Raw genomic sequence first — 16,879 nt, forward strand, 5'->3', positions numbered from 1 at the left:
GGTATGACATATATAAAACACGATCTATTCCACATCACCCTTCGTCCCAGCCCTCCCGCGGGCCGCGAGTCGGATCGCCCGGCCCTCCGGCCAGCGGTCGGGCTGGCACCTCGGGTGATATTCTATATGTATACGGCAGAACCGCATCCTTGAAACACGCATCACATACATCTCTAGTGAGATAGTGCCGTAAACGGCCATATCGATTGGGCATTGTTGCCTTCAATATACGATAATGACGATCTTTCTTTCTCGGTTCTTTCTTTCTTAACCCCTTGCAGCTGACGGACGCGCACGTCTTACGGAGGAACTGTTTGACCCGGACTTCTACAACCCGGCGTTTCCTCCAGTCGGATCTATCACCATCTTCTTCCGCGCCGCACTGGAAAATGTCATCCAATTGGTAACATTCAATTTGTTTTTATATCTTCACGGTTCAGGACAACTGAAAAAATGGTTAGGGTGTTTGGCCCAGAACTCAGAGGTCCTGGGTTGGAATCCAATTACATGCCCTGAGGAAAAACACTTCACACAACTCTACTTTACCCAGGTGTAAACAAAGTACCTGACTTTGATTGGGGAGATGAAATGCGTTGAAAGGAGAGGAATGAGCTTTGCCTTCTAATACCGTACCCTAGATACAGTGGGCAACAACCTACTTCCCTTTGGGTTCAAATAGGCTATGGGACTACATTTACATCGCGAAACAAAACATTATCATCAATCTTCAGAGATTTTTTTAGGATTTGCGCCGTGTCCCAACGTAGACCTTTATTCATCATTGAAGTCACCTGTCCTTCAGGTTCGAAGAGATTGGGGAATCATTTTGAGGAAGGCTATAGATACACATGCAAAACCTTGTTAAACTAGCTTCTTACTGTGTTAACTTGGGATAAGAGTATAATGCTCACATCAGTGCACGAAGCATATTGCATTTTACTGTTTTCTTACATTTCTACTGAATGAAAGTTTTGAATTATTTTCAGATAGAACAGGATGGACAGATTTTGTCGTCGGTGATCTTCAGACTGGTTCGTTTTCTTCCATCATACATCGTTTGTAATTACTTCGCTTATTAATGGTTGACTTTCTTCCGCAAACGTTTACATATCATTCAAGAGACCCAATTATATACCAGCAACACCTGGCTTCTACTCTGAGTTAATGGTGTATGCTATCTGAAACGTGAAATGCATTCAATGATATATTCATATTCAAATTTGATTTATTCAAAAATGTGACGGATTTAACATTAAGTTTGTCGAAAGCTACAGCAATTTTTCACAGGTATACAAAGTTGCTCAATTTTTTTAATTCAATGCAGTATCTAACCTGTATCGAGACACTGCTCATGTCGTTGTATGATTATTGTTACTGCTAAAATAAAGTCTATTCATTCATTCATTTATGAATATATGATTATATCTTTTTATCCTCAGATCTGGAACGACAGTCGCCTACGGTGGCAGAACTCGAGATATCCTGACGTAACTGAGATCCGTGTGGCCGAGAACAGGTTGTGGAGACCCGCACTCGCTCTCGTGAATAAGTAAGATCATGCACTAACCACGTGAGACTCACAGCGTCTATCACACACAAACCACGGATTCGCCACGTGCACACAAGTCAGTTTAATAGCTCTATAGTCTGTCACACAAAAAACGCGTTGCTATCTCTTGAACATGGAACATGATATCACGCTGCAATCACGTACTAAACACGTGAACAATAGCACTTGGACCACGCACAAACCACGCATTTTGCTACGTTTTAAGACACATATACATCCATTTTCAGGTGCGCATGAAAATATGCAAAGGGCATACAAAACAATACACTAAGATTTCATCACGGGAAGGTTGGTCAGGCGACAATGCACCAAATGTGCATCGACTAATACGTTGTCAGAATTACTAAGATGCATGCATAACTAGGTTTCCTCCGCATGATCGTCTCCTCCACACTATGCTTCGACAGTAGAAAACTAATTACAGGAATTCCTGGATCATAGAAATCCCAATATAGTCTGACATGCGATTCTCTTGTGCTTCTTCGCGCAGTTTGTACTTACTTAGTATAGCTTGGCTAACGTTCTTGCTAGTTTACGCTGTATCCTACATTTGGTTCTGGGACTATCAAAGCTGGCTCAAACTTATTAAAATGGTACGCCAAATATAGTAACTCAAGCAACTGGATAAAATTTCAAACTTTTATCCAGTTGCTTGAGTAACTATTTTTGGCTTATATCTAACCTCCATCAACTTATTAAAATGGTACCTAGGCTACATTGAGGAAGTAAACACATTTGATCACCAACTACATTCTCATAAGGAACTTTTTTTCAGTGCTGATCCATTGTTTGAGGGTTTCCATTCAACCTCGGGAGCACGGATATTTCAGAACGGGGAGGTTGTGTGGGACATCTCCCAACTACTCAAGACCACGTGTAGCCTCAGTAAGTACGGATCTCTTTCATGAAAGAAAAATAACTTTGCTCCCATGTATCAGGACTGACTGTGGCTTCAGACTTTCCACGTCGTTCCCAAACTGGTGTGCATGCAATACATTTTCATTTCATAAGGCCATGTTGATTTGATTCCATGGAGGATTCTCTGTGGGGACCCTAAACTGATGCAAGCGTGTGGATAAAAAGAAGTTCTACGTGATCAGCAGGGATGAACAAAACTTCACACACACAGTCATGATGGTATACCAAAATATAGTTTCTTTATATTGTTTTTCAAAACTTCTTTGACTTTGGAAATGGCTTTTGCATTCTATAACATTAATTTTCGTTTTCCGAAAGATTGTTTTGCAATGTACAACACATTTTTCGTTTTTTTTCCCAGCCGCTCTTTACTATGAACAGTATGACTGAAAATTTTTTTTGATGGAAACGGACGAAAATTGATGCACGTGCTGATGTCATTCGAATTATCAAATCAACGTGGCCAAGATTCAAGAAAACTTACACAAAAACCATTCATCTTCACTCTCTACCTCCATTTATCTATTTTTCTCTTACAACCCGCTAGATGCAAGAAACTTTCCCTTTGATGAAATGGAGTGCAGCACGTGCATCGCTGATGAGGAACTTCAGAACAGCGAGTTGCTGCGGTGTCTGGGGAGAGACCACCGTCCCGTCCACTCGTCTAGGATTGACCTGGTGTACTGTGACACGGAGACCACGACTAAGATACGTGTGGACCAATGGGACACCGAGTGGGAGGTACAAACCTTTTCACAGACTTTATTTTACGACAATAAAGTGAGGTCATTATTGATTTAGTCACGTCAGTTGAGACTGACTGACGTACAAATCTTAACTGTCTGGTAGCGGAGGTTGCCATTGGTCTTGACGTGGTTCTGTCATAGTCGCTCTAAAATTACAACGGCGAAAAATTCATACAGCAAATTTGAGACGGTCACCATAGACAGTTGTTTTTGCATTTGTCCTAAAGCTACATACTCTTTTCAAGCCTTTTTTCGTATTTACGACAATAGTGGAATGACAAACAAAGTATAGATATTATACAAACCATACAGACAAATGATTGTGAAAGGTGTGAAATAAAAATCAATTTCAGGTTGAGGGAGAAGAAAAAGGAAATTACACCCAGGCCTGCATCAAACTGCACATGCGCCGTGACCCGACCTTTCACATGTGTACGACCATCGGCCCAAGTGTCTTTCTTGCCCTGCTGATGGCCGTAACGTTCCTGCTGCCTCTGGACACGGTAGGTCAAGTTAATCACATGATTGCAACTATATACTAAATATGGCCTGTTGAGATTGCAGAACAGTATTTATCAGTGGCCCCCAAGACTATGACGCTAATACATAAAGAAGTACGGCCAAAACTCATTCATGCTTGGTAGAAAGTCGCATTTGAGAGGACTCCAAGTTTAAACTGTGCTGTGTCGGCTCTGAGACTGTATGATTATAATTGTAAAGTGTATGCAAATGTGCCATGGCTGCAGTTCAATTGGCCTTTGCAGACCAAGAAAATTTTTGATGAATAACCCTAAATTTGAAACAAAAGAAAACAGCGATTGTTACATATTCCCGACTTATATGATTATGTTAGAATTTTCTTCCTGTTTGAAGGGAGAGCGCCTCGGTTACGCCATGACTATCTTCCTGGCCATGGTGGTGACCCTGGTCTTCATCACGGATATCGTACCTACAGGAAAGTTCCTGCCCGTAGTAGGTGAGAAAAAGTTGTTGCACAAATACATAAGGCAAGATATGTGATAAACATGTAAAGCGCAGCCGTGACAGCTGAATTCATATTTTTGCCATAAGTTACGGGACATGTGCTGTTTGTGGTTAACAATATGTACATATATATATATATACACCGAGAAGGTTATGTTTCCGGTCCCATCTGTGTTTGTTGTGTGTGTTTGTGTGTTTGTGTGTTTGTGTGTGTGTGTGTGTGTGTGTGTGTGTGTGTGTGTGTGTGTATGTGTGTGTGTGTGTGTATGTGTGTGTGGTGTGTGTGTGTATTTATGTTTCTGACTAAAGTTGTACATCATAAGAGATTAATTGTACAAATCAGTTCATCATTTGCATAAGAGGTCAGGAAATGCTATAAGTATTATGGTAAGACCTAGTATGTATTTTGGTTCAGAAATCATGATTATCTGATAAAAGCCATGAAAATGAAGACATCTGCATAATCTATGGGGAACCTTCATAATACGACATTTCAATAGATTAACATCATTTGACGAATGCAGCATGACTTTTTTAACGTCGAGGTAATCGTGCCTCTTATAACGGTTGTTGTACTTTTGTTGCGACCTCTGCTGTTCTTGTGTCCTAAAAATGATGTCTCATCACAGGTGAAACCCTGTTGTTATTGTTTCCTGAATCGATTAATGTATTATTTTTGTAACCACTGCTGTTTTTGTTTTAACTCCATAGCGGTGATTGTTTTAATCTACCTCTGCATGATGGCATTGTGGATGCTCCTAGCATTCTTTAGCATCAAACTAAGTCAAAAGGTGCGTATCAAAACGAGGCAGACCTGTCTCTCTTTGTATATGTATATTTATATGCATAGGTCTGTATTCGCCTATCTATATATCTAGTATATTACATAATAGCCTAATCATATTTCTCCCTCAATATCCGAGCTTTATCTAGTAGTACGCAATCCTGGTTGTTGTCACTTAATACGTGACTCTACTAGAGTTACCAGACGAGTCATTTTAGTTTTTCTAGGTGCCGTTTGAAACTGTCCACAGAAAGTGTAATAATTTCGTTCCATTTCGTCCTATTTCGCACTTTCTGGAGACCTTTTTGAGATTGGCTTAGTTTATGTACTAATTTTTGGTCGGGGTAACTGGAGATGAATCCATTGATATTTAAAAAGAGGATAAATTCAAGTCGCAAATTATGATTGGTGGATAGATCTTGGGGCAGTGACTTAGGGGTGTAGAATTGGGCAACTTTTTTTGGAACGGACGCTGAACTTTCTCGTTGAAAACATTTGGAAAAAGGATAACGCAATTGGGTGTTGTTGAATTTTATTTTACAGAACATGAGTACTGTGTCATCAAACATCTGACAGTTGGCCGTTAGAACATGAGGAAATAACAATAGAAATCATACATTGCTACATAAAACTGAAAATAACATCAGTTGCAGAAAACATTTGATAAGTCTGAAATTGTTTTATTGCCTGAAATCTATCCTTTTAAACTTTCTGCTCATTCCAAGCTTTCCTACCTGCAACTGGGTAACGTCAATTTGTGAAGGCATAATCTTAAAGAAAGGCAAAACTAAAATCTCTTTCAGTACATCTAACGGGCTGTAGTTTCTTTCAAATACATTTTTTTTTTACCATTTGAACAGTATACTTGTATCTTCGATGTTTACGTCACTCTGTATCTATCTTATTGTATTGTTATGTATTGTCTTGTAACAAACGTTGAAAGGGCCGTTTCTTTGAAAGTTGATACCGTATCCCAACAAATGATCAAACTCAACTCTTTTCCCTTGCTACAGGAAGGCACCATGCCGCGCTGGGCTAGGACCTTGTTCCTGCGGCACTTGGCAAGATTCTTGCTTCTGGGTGACCTGAGGAAGAACAGAGGCGATGGGAAAGAACCTAAAATCGTTTCCGTCGACCCTACAGACAAATCTATACTGCACAATGAAAAATTCGAGCAATCTGTGGTCTACTACTTCCATGACAAACCAGCCGAAAAAGAGAAGCTGCAAATTCTTCACGCCATCAAGCAGATTCTTACTGAACTGCAGTCGAGCGTGAAGTCACTGCGTGAGAAGGCAGAGGAGAACTCGAAGGAAGAAGAAGAGCCAGAAACGGATTATTACAATTTGGCTCAAGTTCTAGACAGGATCTGCTTTGTGACGTATATTGTTGGACTCGTTATCGCTATCCCTCTTACCGGTCTCTACTCACCTTAGACAACACGTTATGCTTAGCCATGTAGATAATACATACTGCTTAGGAATGGGATGTAGTATTTCCATTCATTTTGGTACAAATTTGCAAGGAAGTATTTGATGTAACAATATTGATTTTTTCTTCTTTTTGACAGTAATGGTTTTAGCTTTTTCCAGTTCAGATACGCTTTTAATGTAAGCTTTGGCAGTTGATGTGGAATTTTTCCGAAGACCAAGATATTGGGCCATATCATGCCATTTTCCTTGAATATCTTGGAGATTTTATGTAATTATTTAACCATATATATCATACCTTTGTTTATCCCTACAAAACCACCCCCTCCCCTTTGCTACCTTTCAGTTACTCCCAGTCTAAAACCGCGTCCTTACACAAGTGTGTTAGGTTCGCCACTGTTGGGTCATCGCTTTCAGCATTAAAGTTGCAACTATATCGAAAGACAAAAAAGTGTCTTGAAACCTTTTTTTTTCAAATGTAGGGGAATTACTTGCCATCGGTATACGTTATTTTGATCCGTCTGAAGGAGCCTTTTTAATTCAAACTGCTTGTAAAATTGAACATTCTGTGTGGATATCAAACGTCTTGAATTCTTGATTCCACTTTGAAAGTTTTGCCTTGATTTCAAGACTTCCCGTCCTAAAAAACACATGTAAGCCCTTTTTAATTTTTTTTTCTATGAAACATAATCAGGGGGTATAATTACACATATGCCACATGGCGTGCTAACCCTCCCGAGTGGACAACACGCAAACTTTAGAGTATAAGTCCGACAAAAATGGGAAAATGACAATAAAAAATTCTCAGAATTTGTTAGACATGTACACAAACTAACTCGGGAAAGGAATTTTTCAGACGAAAAATGTTTATTTGGCACATGTTAATATACGCCTGGGGTCCAAACGGACCCCATACGGTCGGACAAGGGTTAACGTTGGTATCAACATCACCGTGTTTGGTTTAGTTCCGTATCAACTGCATGGATCTTTCAATTTATCTTAGTTTAAGAGTGTTAAGATATTCATTGCGTCTCGAAAATAAAATTAAGGTGTAGAAAGTTGAAAGTACAGAATACCAAAAGAACATTAACAATTTATTACTTAAAGTCAAGAACAATGTTTATGCTGCAGCTGCATTCCACTGAAATGCATATAGAAATAATAATGGTAATGTTGTTAAGTTGGAAAGAAAATGTTGAATGCTACAGATTTGAATTTAAAAGAAATGTCTGAATTGTGATGGTTTGATTACAATTTGCTTAAAAGTTATATCCAGTCACAGATATGATACACTGATACGTATTTCTTTCCAATGGTAACAAATTATACTAACTAAAATATTCTTAAAAAAAGGAAAAGTACATACCATCGTTTGCAAAGCTGCTATGTAGTTCCCTACTTACTTTCACTCAAAAAAATGCTAAAAAACTGCTGCAAATTCTTTGCCAGCTTTGTAGAGAATTTGGGCTAACCCTGTCCCCATCAACAGCAAAAATCCCCAAATCCTTGCTGGATGTTACGTTCAAACTCCAAATATCGATATGTTGTATGATACATAATTTGGCAATGCGTGTTATGTTAATCCAGACTCCTTATTCCTATAAGTTATTATATAAAATGTCTTCATATCTTGTATTTTTATTATTTTGTTGTATTCGTTTAGCTATGAGAAAGGGCTAGCAGAACTTAATACTAATCGGCATAAAATATTCAATTGATGTGGTTACAAAACACGTACTATGAAAGCAAAGAACTAACTTGAAGGTACTGCAGATCTTTTGTACATAGATTAGAGAAAGCAATAAGTCATTTTATGCGGGAACGGTATGGGTGACTGACCGAAGAAAACGCATTATCGTTTAAAAGCTATCTATAAGCTATCCGACATGGCAATTATATCTTCTAGTTCAAGGTGACATATAATAGTCACACTCTTATCTACCCAGAGGGCGTACTTATCCCTGTAGTTGGCATCATGCCGTCCCATCCGTCGCCATCACGGTCCACTCCCCATGCTCTCATGTATATCCAGTATCAGGATGAAATGGCAAAAGTTGGCAGAAGTTAGGATCAGTTTACGTCACATCTAACTTCGGGTTTTTCCTTGCACCATTGGTCGCATCCGAAATTTAAGAGTGACGTCGTCCTACTTCTGTGACTTCTCGCAGCAAAAGGGCCATGAGATCCAGCCTCCGTTGCAGACTTCTTTCGGCTGTTTTCTTTTTCAAGTTACAGTTTTATTACAGTACAGATCTGGTTTAACTTCCCATCGACACGAGTGCATATCTCGTGCAGAGGTCGTGGCACACGCGATTCAATCTCGTACCAAAGTCGTGCTGTTCTTGTTTAAAACGCGTTCCATTCTCGTTTCAATCTCGTGTGTATGCGTGTACACGCCTTTCATCTATGCGTGCGACCTCGTGTACGAAGTTTTTGGTGGAGCTCACACGCGTTTGGCGGGCCTTGGAACTGTTCAAGACACGCCCATCGCCCGGCCTGCGGCCTTACTTATACACATTGTAAGGACATTCGCATCTAAAACCAGATTTATAATCAACAAGCGTAACAAAATCATAACAGAGAACTGTGTTATTGACCTGAAACTAAATGAAAAATTGCTCAAATAATAGTGTTTTGAGCTGCGGCAAAGCGAAGTAAGATTAACCTGAGTGCCAGCCCTTTTAGCTTCCGTTCCGACCCCGCTACACAAGCTCCGTTGTGCTACCCAAGCTCCGCCGGGAGCGGAAGATAGAACCCCGGCAAAATTCTCCTTCCCACGCCGGGAACCCGACTCTACAGACCCCTCCCAACCGGCGGGCCGTTTTACGATCCGGCCCGTGGATGACATTTAGTTCATCCCCGTTTTTTAGTGGTTGTGGATAATCTATCTTTTTCTTGGCAAAATCTTTGCACTGCTGGTTTAATAACGAGTTTTATTCAATTCGCAGTGTCGAAATGGCACACCAGACGCGAGACGCTCTGAGCCCGAGAGAAGGCAGTTTCACTGCAGGAAAAACAATATCATTCACCATGTCATTATGGCCTGCTCAATAGAAAGTATTAGCTGATATGAATAAAGTTGGCCCTTGTTTGTGGTAACTGAAATATGACCAAGTTTGTGATATTTTGTCGGGTTAATTAGTTTGGTAAAAATGATGCGTAAAGTGATTGAAGAATTTACTGAATGAATAAAGTTGGCTATTATTTACAGTAATTGAGATAGGATCAAGGGTGTGTTGTTCCAAGGAGTTATATAAAAACTCCTTAGTTGTTCTTTGGTAAATTCGTTGAACGCTATTCGACCCAATTTCCCGAACTTATGCGGTGATAGAGTAGATTTAATATAGTTCAGAACATTGCCACATCAAAGAGTCGACGCGGTATTGTGGCGATAAATCGATGTCCCTCCCCACATCATGTTTAGAGTGCGAGTACCACAAGACTGGTTCAATTCAATTTTCAACTCAATTTCATTTATTAGAAATGAATAATTAAATGTTCAAACCCTACCACCCTTCACTTCACTGTCACGGGCTGCAAAGCTACGTACCCCGTGAATACATAAGTAGCAGTACATTCATTGTGTTTCCAGAATAACCGGCACTGTACTCGACGAAGAATGCGCGAAAAAGCCCGTCCATGCAACATTGCCGGGAACAGATCGCTGCTTAAGTGAGGTTGGCAATGTTCCCTACCTTTGTAGCATGCTACAACACGTGCTATAAAACACATGTTCTTTCTCCCTATAATCTCCTTGTTCTGGTACATATCCAACCCGATACATATCCAATTCTCGATAGTAATGGTGTTATAGGGGAAGCAATAAGTGCATAGCTATGGTGCAGAAGGACGTCCTTCCGTCCTCTGAAGGAACTTCATTCACCATAGCTATGGGGAACGCATTTATTGGCTACCTCTGCGCACAGGCTGATGGGAAGGCCTTTCGTGAGCACTTCAAAATGGCGGCTCTGCAGACTACTACTGCTTGCTGTGCACACGCATTCGTGTCGAAATTGTTAAAGATGCTGTACTTTTTGGAGTGCTGACGGTCTACGAATTTACCGAAGTACTTATTGCCTGTCATGCTAACCTTATGATGGTCCTGGCAAGCTGCATTTACATTAATGACCAGCTTTGAGAGAACAGTTTTTTTTTTTACATTTGGTGGAAAAGTGGAGTACGTTATTTGTGGTCAGTCGTATGGCCCGTATGCTACATATCATCATATTGTATATTTCCACAAGAACTACTGCTATTTGCTTGTAAGCCTTGTGAGTACTGTTTCATTATCAGTTTGCATCAGGATTTTACCGTGCGGAGTACCGCAAAGAATCTAGTGTGCGCGGCCTAGCGGTAACTTATGTGCGACCGAGAAAAAAACATGTTCACGATTGAGATGAAAGAATCGTTTTATTTACAGAAAAACTGAAGTCGCTTTCATGTACCCAATATCGTAGGCTATCCCGGGTTGGAATATATTTAACCTGCGTTGATTTAGATATGATTTATGAGCTCTAAACGCTTCAGGATACTGCCGTACGGAGTACCGCAAAATATTTAGTGCGCGCCGGGGCCTTGCGGTATCTTATTTGCGACTGAGAAAAAAACAGGTTCGCGATCGAGAGTGAGAGAATCGTTTTATTTACAGGAAAACTGAAGTCGCTTTCATGTACCCAATATCGTAGGCTATCCCGGTTTGAAATATGTTTTACCTGCGTATATTTAGATATGACTTATGAGCTCTAAACGCTTCAGGATACTGCCGTACGGAGTACCGCAAAATATTTAGTGCGCGCGGCCTTGCGGTATCTTATTTGCGACTGAGAAAAAGACAGGTTCGCGATCGAGAGTAAGAGAATCGTTTTATTTACAGGAAAACTGAAGTCGCTTTCAAGTACCCAATATCGTAGGCTATCCAGGTCTGAAATATGTTTTACCTGCGTTGATTTAGATATGATTTATGAGCTCTAAACGCTTCAGGATACTGCCGTAAGGAGAACCACAAAATGTTAAGTGCGCGTGGCCTTGGCCCTTGCGGTAACTTATTTGCGACTGAGAAAAAAACAGGTTCGCGATCGACAGTGAAAGAATCGTTTTATTTACAGAAAAACTGAATTCGCTTTCATGTAACCAATATCGTAGGCAATCCCAGTCTGAAATATGTTTTACCTGCGTATATTTAGATATGATCGGGTGGTTCTGGGATATCATTCAGTAACACGCGGCTGGGCAACTATTCCTATGGATTCTCCCATGGATTTTTCGGTGACCAATAGCAGGACTTTGTTTATACCCGGCGAAGGCAGGAGTGAAGGATAAACTCCGTCGCGATTGGCTGTTAAAGATTGAGCTGGCCGAGCGCGCGGCCGTCGCAGACAACGCGGCGACAGTCGGCAAGTTCCTCAACGGGGGCTACCTGTCAATCAAGAGGAATATCGTGGGAACATGCTAGTAGTGTATCAAACATCAATCATTTCGAGGATCACGTGCGCCGTCCGGCGGCTTCACTGATAAATTTGTAAATATCTGTGTTAAAAATCTATCCAGAAACAAACTAAATTTGATTTTTCAAAACTGCTTACTAGTTTTATTTTTGTCCCAGTAGAATCTTTGACCATATCAGAGTATTGTAGATTGTAGAAAGTAGTCCCGCTCGCCGTCGACGTTGTTTTGTTATGATGTACAGGTCACTGACCTTTGCTTAACGTTGTTCCATGTCGTTTCGGCGAGTTTTCTGGCAGTTCTTTTTTTTTTTCTTATTGCGTTCTTGATAAGTAGACAGAAACTCTACATGCAGTAAAAGGCCGTCCAGGGGTGGGCTTGAAATAGACCCGATGCCGATTCACACCCCTAGGCCTATTGCTGATTTCGGGTTGGACTTAAAAAGAATTATGTCTGTTTGACTTCATGATCCAGGTAGACCAAGCCCATAGTCCCTAGCAGGTCGCAATGTTGTACTTCGGAAAAAACAACACCTTACGCCTACTCCCTTATTTGACTCGGAGGAGAATCAATTAAACATTTAAGCAAGTCTCCAAGCCCGAGGAAATTGCTACTTTTAAAACAAACGGAACCTTGAGTTGTTGACGTGTTGCCAATGGTACCTTCGTGTAAATGTCCTGATTCTTATAAGTGTACATCCGACGTGCTTCCTTTTCAAGGAATACCTAAGCGTATATTTGGTAATAGGCCGCCAGAGTGCCGATATACCTTTAACACTTCTTCCTAACTTCACAATCCACCCATAGCTTAGGCGTGTCTTATGTATTGATTATGTATCGCCCATACTATAGGTATGGGCGATACATATTGTTTTCTTAGCGTTTCTTTCTCCTGTCAAATCTTATAATCGACTCAGCTCGGTCGTCCCTGGACCAACTGAGCTGAAATTTGGTATACAGGTAGAGTGGGAAAATACCCTGGGAGTCTTTTTTCATTTTCTCGATATCGACCTTGAAAGTGATTTTATTTAGGTTTTTCTGACCAAAAACGTACATTCTAGCCATCAGTGCCTTAGTATTTAAACCAAAGGACCTGAAATTTGGTGTTGTTGTGCATTGGATATTTACCCAGAAGACCCCATTATTATTTTTTGGAAACACTACTTCAAGATTATTTTTTTTCGATTTTTTCATTAAATTTTTCATTATTTTCCACTGTCGCCCGCGCGCCACCGCGTTTACTATACCATAATATGGTATCGCGAAGCGGCAGCCAATACGCACACGATACATGACGTCACGGGTTTTCCAAATATGGGCAAACGCCATCTTTGTGCCCTTTTCAAGGCCGCGCGTGTCACTTCGATCGAATTTCACAACAAAGACAACGGACCCAGAGGGTCAACTTCAGTGGTAAGTCTTGCTTCTCCTTGGTAAAATACAGCGATATAAATGCTTGAATTGTGTAGAGCATATTAATATTGCTAAGGTGTTTTAAGTTCAATGTTTGTCATATAGATTGCATATTTTCCACCGTTTCGAAAGGATGGCCGCGGAAGAATTTGCTTGTGTAATTACGTAGTACGTTTCGGTTTCGCTGCGGCTGGGAATCAATCATCACTTTTTAACACCCCAAATACTATCTCCTGGTGGATGGAATCCCATAACGATTGCACATAGTAGCAAGTTATCGTTTCGATGTAAATAAAACAGTATTTGGACGGCAGAATTTTGATTGTTTGTCAGAAGTTTTTCGGTGTTGCAATGGGGGAGGGGGGCGTTTGTTTACGTAGCATGACACAAGCCCCCTTTTTTTTGTAGGCTTGCCCGTAAGTTTGATTCTTTTTCGGAGTAATATCCCACAGAACATTTGCTTGATTGGGACAAGTGTCAGTAGGAATTAAACAATTTTGACGCTAATTTTTCTATGCTAAGATCTGTAATATTTTGTGGTGCTGACTGATTGAATGACTGACTGGGGCTGACTGACAAAAAGAAGAAGATTAATTGTGCATGTGTGTCCTGTGTGTGTGTGCACAGTCCCTTATTTCTCGTGCGGCTCCAAAACAACTGGGCCACACAACTGCCCATCTTGTATTATACATGTACATGTACCTGGACTGTGTAAAGTGATATTAAGTCTATCGTAACGTTCTGTATCTGATGAAACTTTCTTTTATTCCATGTGTTTTAGGTGCTGAATCAAGACGTTGCCCTCTCCCCATACCAAGAACGTACCAGTTCTGTCAGAGTACGCCTTGAGTTTGGAAAACCATGTCAAGCGTCGGTATATTGACAAAATTGCCATCATTGACATAGACCCAGTGACTGTTTCGAGTCATCAATTTGACCGTCAATGTTTGCCGCCTGTGGAACAGTCAGACTTGTTCATTTACCTCGTCCTTCAGACAAGTTATTGCACTAATGACCAGTTAAAGAACTACAAAAGTTTGGAGTCGTATAACCATGTCGTGTCAGGTTTTGTAGCAGAAGTAAAGGGAAAGCTCATTGCGGGGAAGTATGCGGTGGTTGCAAAAGTTTGACACTCTCAGCGAATGAACAACGCCCCTGCCAACGTATGGCTGATAGTCCAGACAGATGGAGCCGTCATCTCTGCACACTGTCACTGCAAAGCTGGGCTGGCTGCAAAGCTGGGCCAGTGTGCTGTTCTATATTGAATGCTGGACAAGAATCAATGGGAACCTGGCATATACACAAGTGATATGTTCCTGGATTCTTCCCACATATGCCAAGGCAGTTCCATATGCAAGAGTGAGAGACATTGACTTCACCTCAGCAAAAAGACAGAGGGAAAAACTTTACCACAAAATTGACTCCTTCACTCCCACATCACAAGGCAGTGTCCCGCCATCACATGAGAAGACTGAGGTAGCAGAGGACAGTGTCCCCACAGCGGAAGAGATTAATGGAGTGTATGCGAAACTTAATAAGTGTGGTTCTAAAGCAGTGGCACTCAGTTTGATTAAGCCATATGCAGGGCAGTTTGTCATGAGAAGCTGTGACATACCTGTAGTATCCGACTTATTTCAATCTGACAATCTCAACCTTCCCTATCATGAGCTATTTCCTAAGTACATAGAGGTTAAGATTGATCTATCAGATGAGCAGATTGACACAGTTGAAAAAGACATTAGGACACAAGCACAAGCTCCTGGCTTTTTCAGACACATGGCAGGGTGAATTGGAGCCTCTGTTAGTGGTACAATCTGGGTTTGCAGAAAAAGCTGGCCCTGTCTACCTGGCCTGTCTACCCTGGCTATCTACCCTTTTTGGACCCCAAGGGCATGCATAGGGGTTTTGCATATGTTTGAATTTTCTTGAGGAAAACCTGGGTCAGTGACAATCCCAGCTGTGGGTGGGTGATGATGGGTGATGATGATGGGTGGGCTGGATCATACTGTTGGAGGATAGGGACAGTTATGAGCAAGTCCACCAACACTGGAAGAAAATCTATTATTGATAAACAAACATCTAAGTATACAATAAAATGTACTAGGATTGTTACAATAGATAGAAGAGGTGTGATGGGGTACAGGATAAACAAAGAAAACTGATAGGATGATTTGCAAGAGCAGCAGCTGCTAAAGATTTCGTCAGTTTCTGAGCTACAGTAACCCCTAGGAGTGTCAGACATCTTTTGTGAATTTAGCCGGTGACAAACAAAGGTCCTATTGTTGTCTGGCTCATCCTACCAGTATTATTTGCTTCCTTGTATTACTTTCTACTTCAATTTTGTTTTAACATTTCAGGAACTTTTTTTTCCAGTCTTGGTGGAATTGCTTTACCAGCTTCACCCACACCCCGCCCCAACCCAATAGGCATTGTCTTCCATCCAGCTCACACACATCTGGAATTGCATTGACCCATTTTTTTTCTCAAGGAAATTCCATTAAAGCCCAAACCCCCATGCATACCCTTGGGGCCCAAAAAAGGTAGACAGCCAGGTTAGACTGGCCAGGTAGACAGGGCCAGCTTTTTTCCGCAATCCCGTACAGTCTTCCCAAGCTGGTCTTCCATAGCAACTTGGCACAGCCTCTACAGTCAACCCTGAAGTCCACATGGCAGATCTCTACAAAGTGAACACAAAGTGTATACACATATTGCATACAGGCAAAGGTCATTGGGTGTGTGTGAGTACAATAGATTGCTAACCTGGTAGGGCAAAGTTGTATGATACTGATAGTTTATATCACGATGCGGTTAGTGAAGAGGTGAAAGAACAGACAAACGGTAGTGACTGTGGTGTATTTTCAATTGCATTTGCTGTATGTTTAGTTTTCGCTACCGATCCAAGCACTGTAACGTTTGACATACATTGTACCTAGGATGCGTCCCCATTTATTGAAGTGTCTTATTACTCTTAAGGAAGGGTCAATTAGCCTGTTCCTGACGTTGGAAGACCCAGCCCTTTTTGTATAAATATGCTTCTGTCTATGTTATTTCATTGCCAATGTTATTTTGTAATTTTCATGATATCAGATCATAGGGTAATATGAATTTTGTTCTAATAGATAACTGGCAAGTATCTTGTTCTAATAGATATCTGGCAAGTATCTTCTTAGCAGTTTGACATGAGAGAGCCATATGTAAATATACCAGTCAAACTTTAACATTGATGCAGTGGTATGGTTTGAACATTTTGACCCACATGTAATGTTCAAGCAAATTGAACCACAGAGGACAAGTTTAGCTGTGTTATTTGTATGTTATTGCTTTAAGTATACTTCTATGCTATTTCATTCTAATGACTTAGTAATTGTGTTATTTTTTTAATTTTCATATCAGATCATAGGGTACTGGCAAGTATCTTCTTAACAGTTTGGCACGAGAGAGCCATATGTAAATATACAAAACTTTAACATTGATGCAGTGGTATGGTTTGAACATTTTGACCTACATGTAATGTTCAAGCAAATTGAACCGCAGAGGACAAGTTTAGCTGTGTTATCTGTATGTTATTGCTTTCAGCAGCTTGTTTTACCTTT

General features: G+C 40.7%; 1 protein-coding gene and 1 long non-coding RNA gene across 2 annotated transcripts in view; both read left to right on the plus strand.

Annotated features, from left to right (window-relative positions):
• The window catches only part of LOC136425817 (uncharacterized), a 31,961-nt gene extending 25,523 nt beyond the window's left edge, over positions 1-6,438 (plus strand). Inside the window, exons 21-29 of the mRNA XM_066414757.1 lie at positions 282-403; positions 987-1,031; positions 1,440-1,549; positions 2,346-2,455; positions 3,036-3,229; positions 3,588-3,737; positions 4,108-4,210; positions 4,930-5,009; positions 6,016-6,438. Coding sequence (XP_066270854.1) covers positions 282-403; positions 987-1,031; positions 1,440-1,549; positions 2,346-2,455; positions 3,036-3,229; positions 3,588-3,737; positions 4,108-4,210; positions 4,930-5,009; positions 6,016-6,438 — 1,337 coding nt within the window. The remainder of the gene's footprint in view (positions 1-281; positions 404-986; positions 1,032-1,439; positions 1,550-2,345; positions 2,456-3,035; positions 3,230-3,587; positions 3,738-4,107; positions 4,211-4,929; positions 5,010-6,015) is intronic.
• Positions 6,439-13,128: 6,690 nt separating this feature from the next.
• On the plus strand, positions 13,129-16,504 carry LOC136425784 (uncharacterized). Its single transcript, XR_010754128.1, has 2 exons — positions 13,129-13,286; positions 14,068-16,504. It is a non-coding gene; the product is annotated as an uncharacterized lncRNA (long non-coding RNA).
• The last annotated feature ends 375 nt before the right edge of the window (positions 16,505-16,879 follow it).

Source organism: Branchiostoma lanceolatum, chromosome 19 (genome assembly GCF_035083965.1).
Source record: "Branchiostoma lanceolatum isolate klBraLanc5 chromosome 19, klBraLanc5.hap2, whole genome shotgun sequence".
NCBI classification, from domain to species: Eukaryota; Metazoa; Chordata; class Leptocardii; order Amphioxiformes; family Branchiostomatidae; genus Branchiostoma; species Branchiostoma lanceolatum.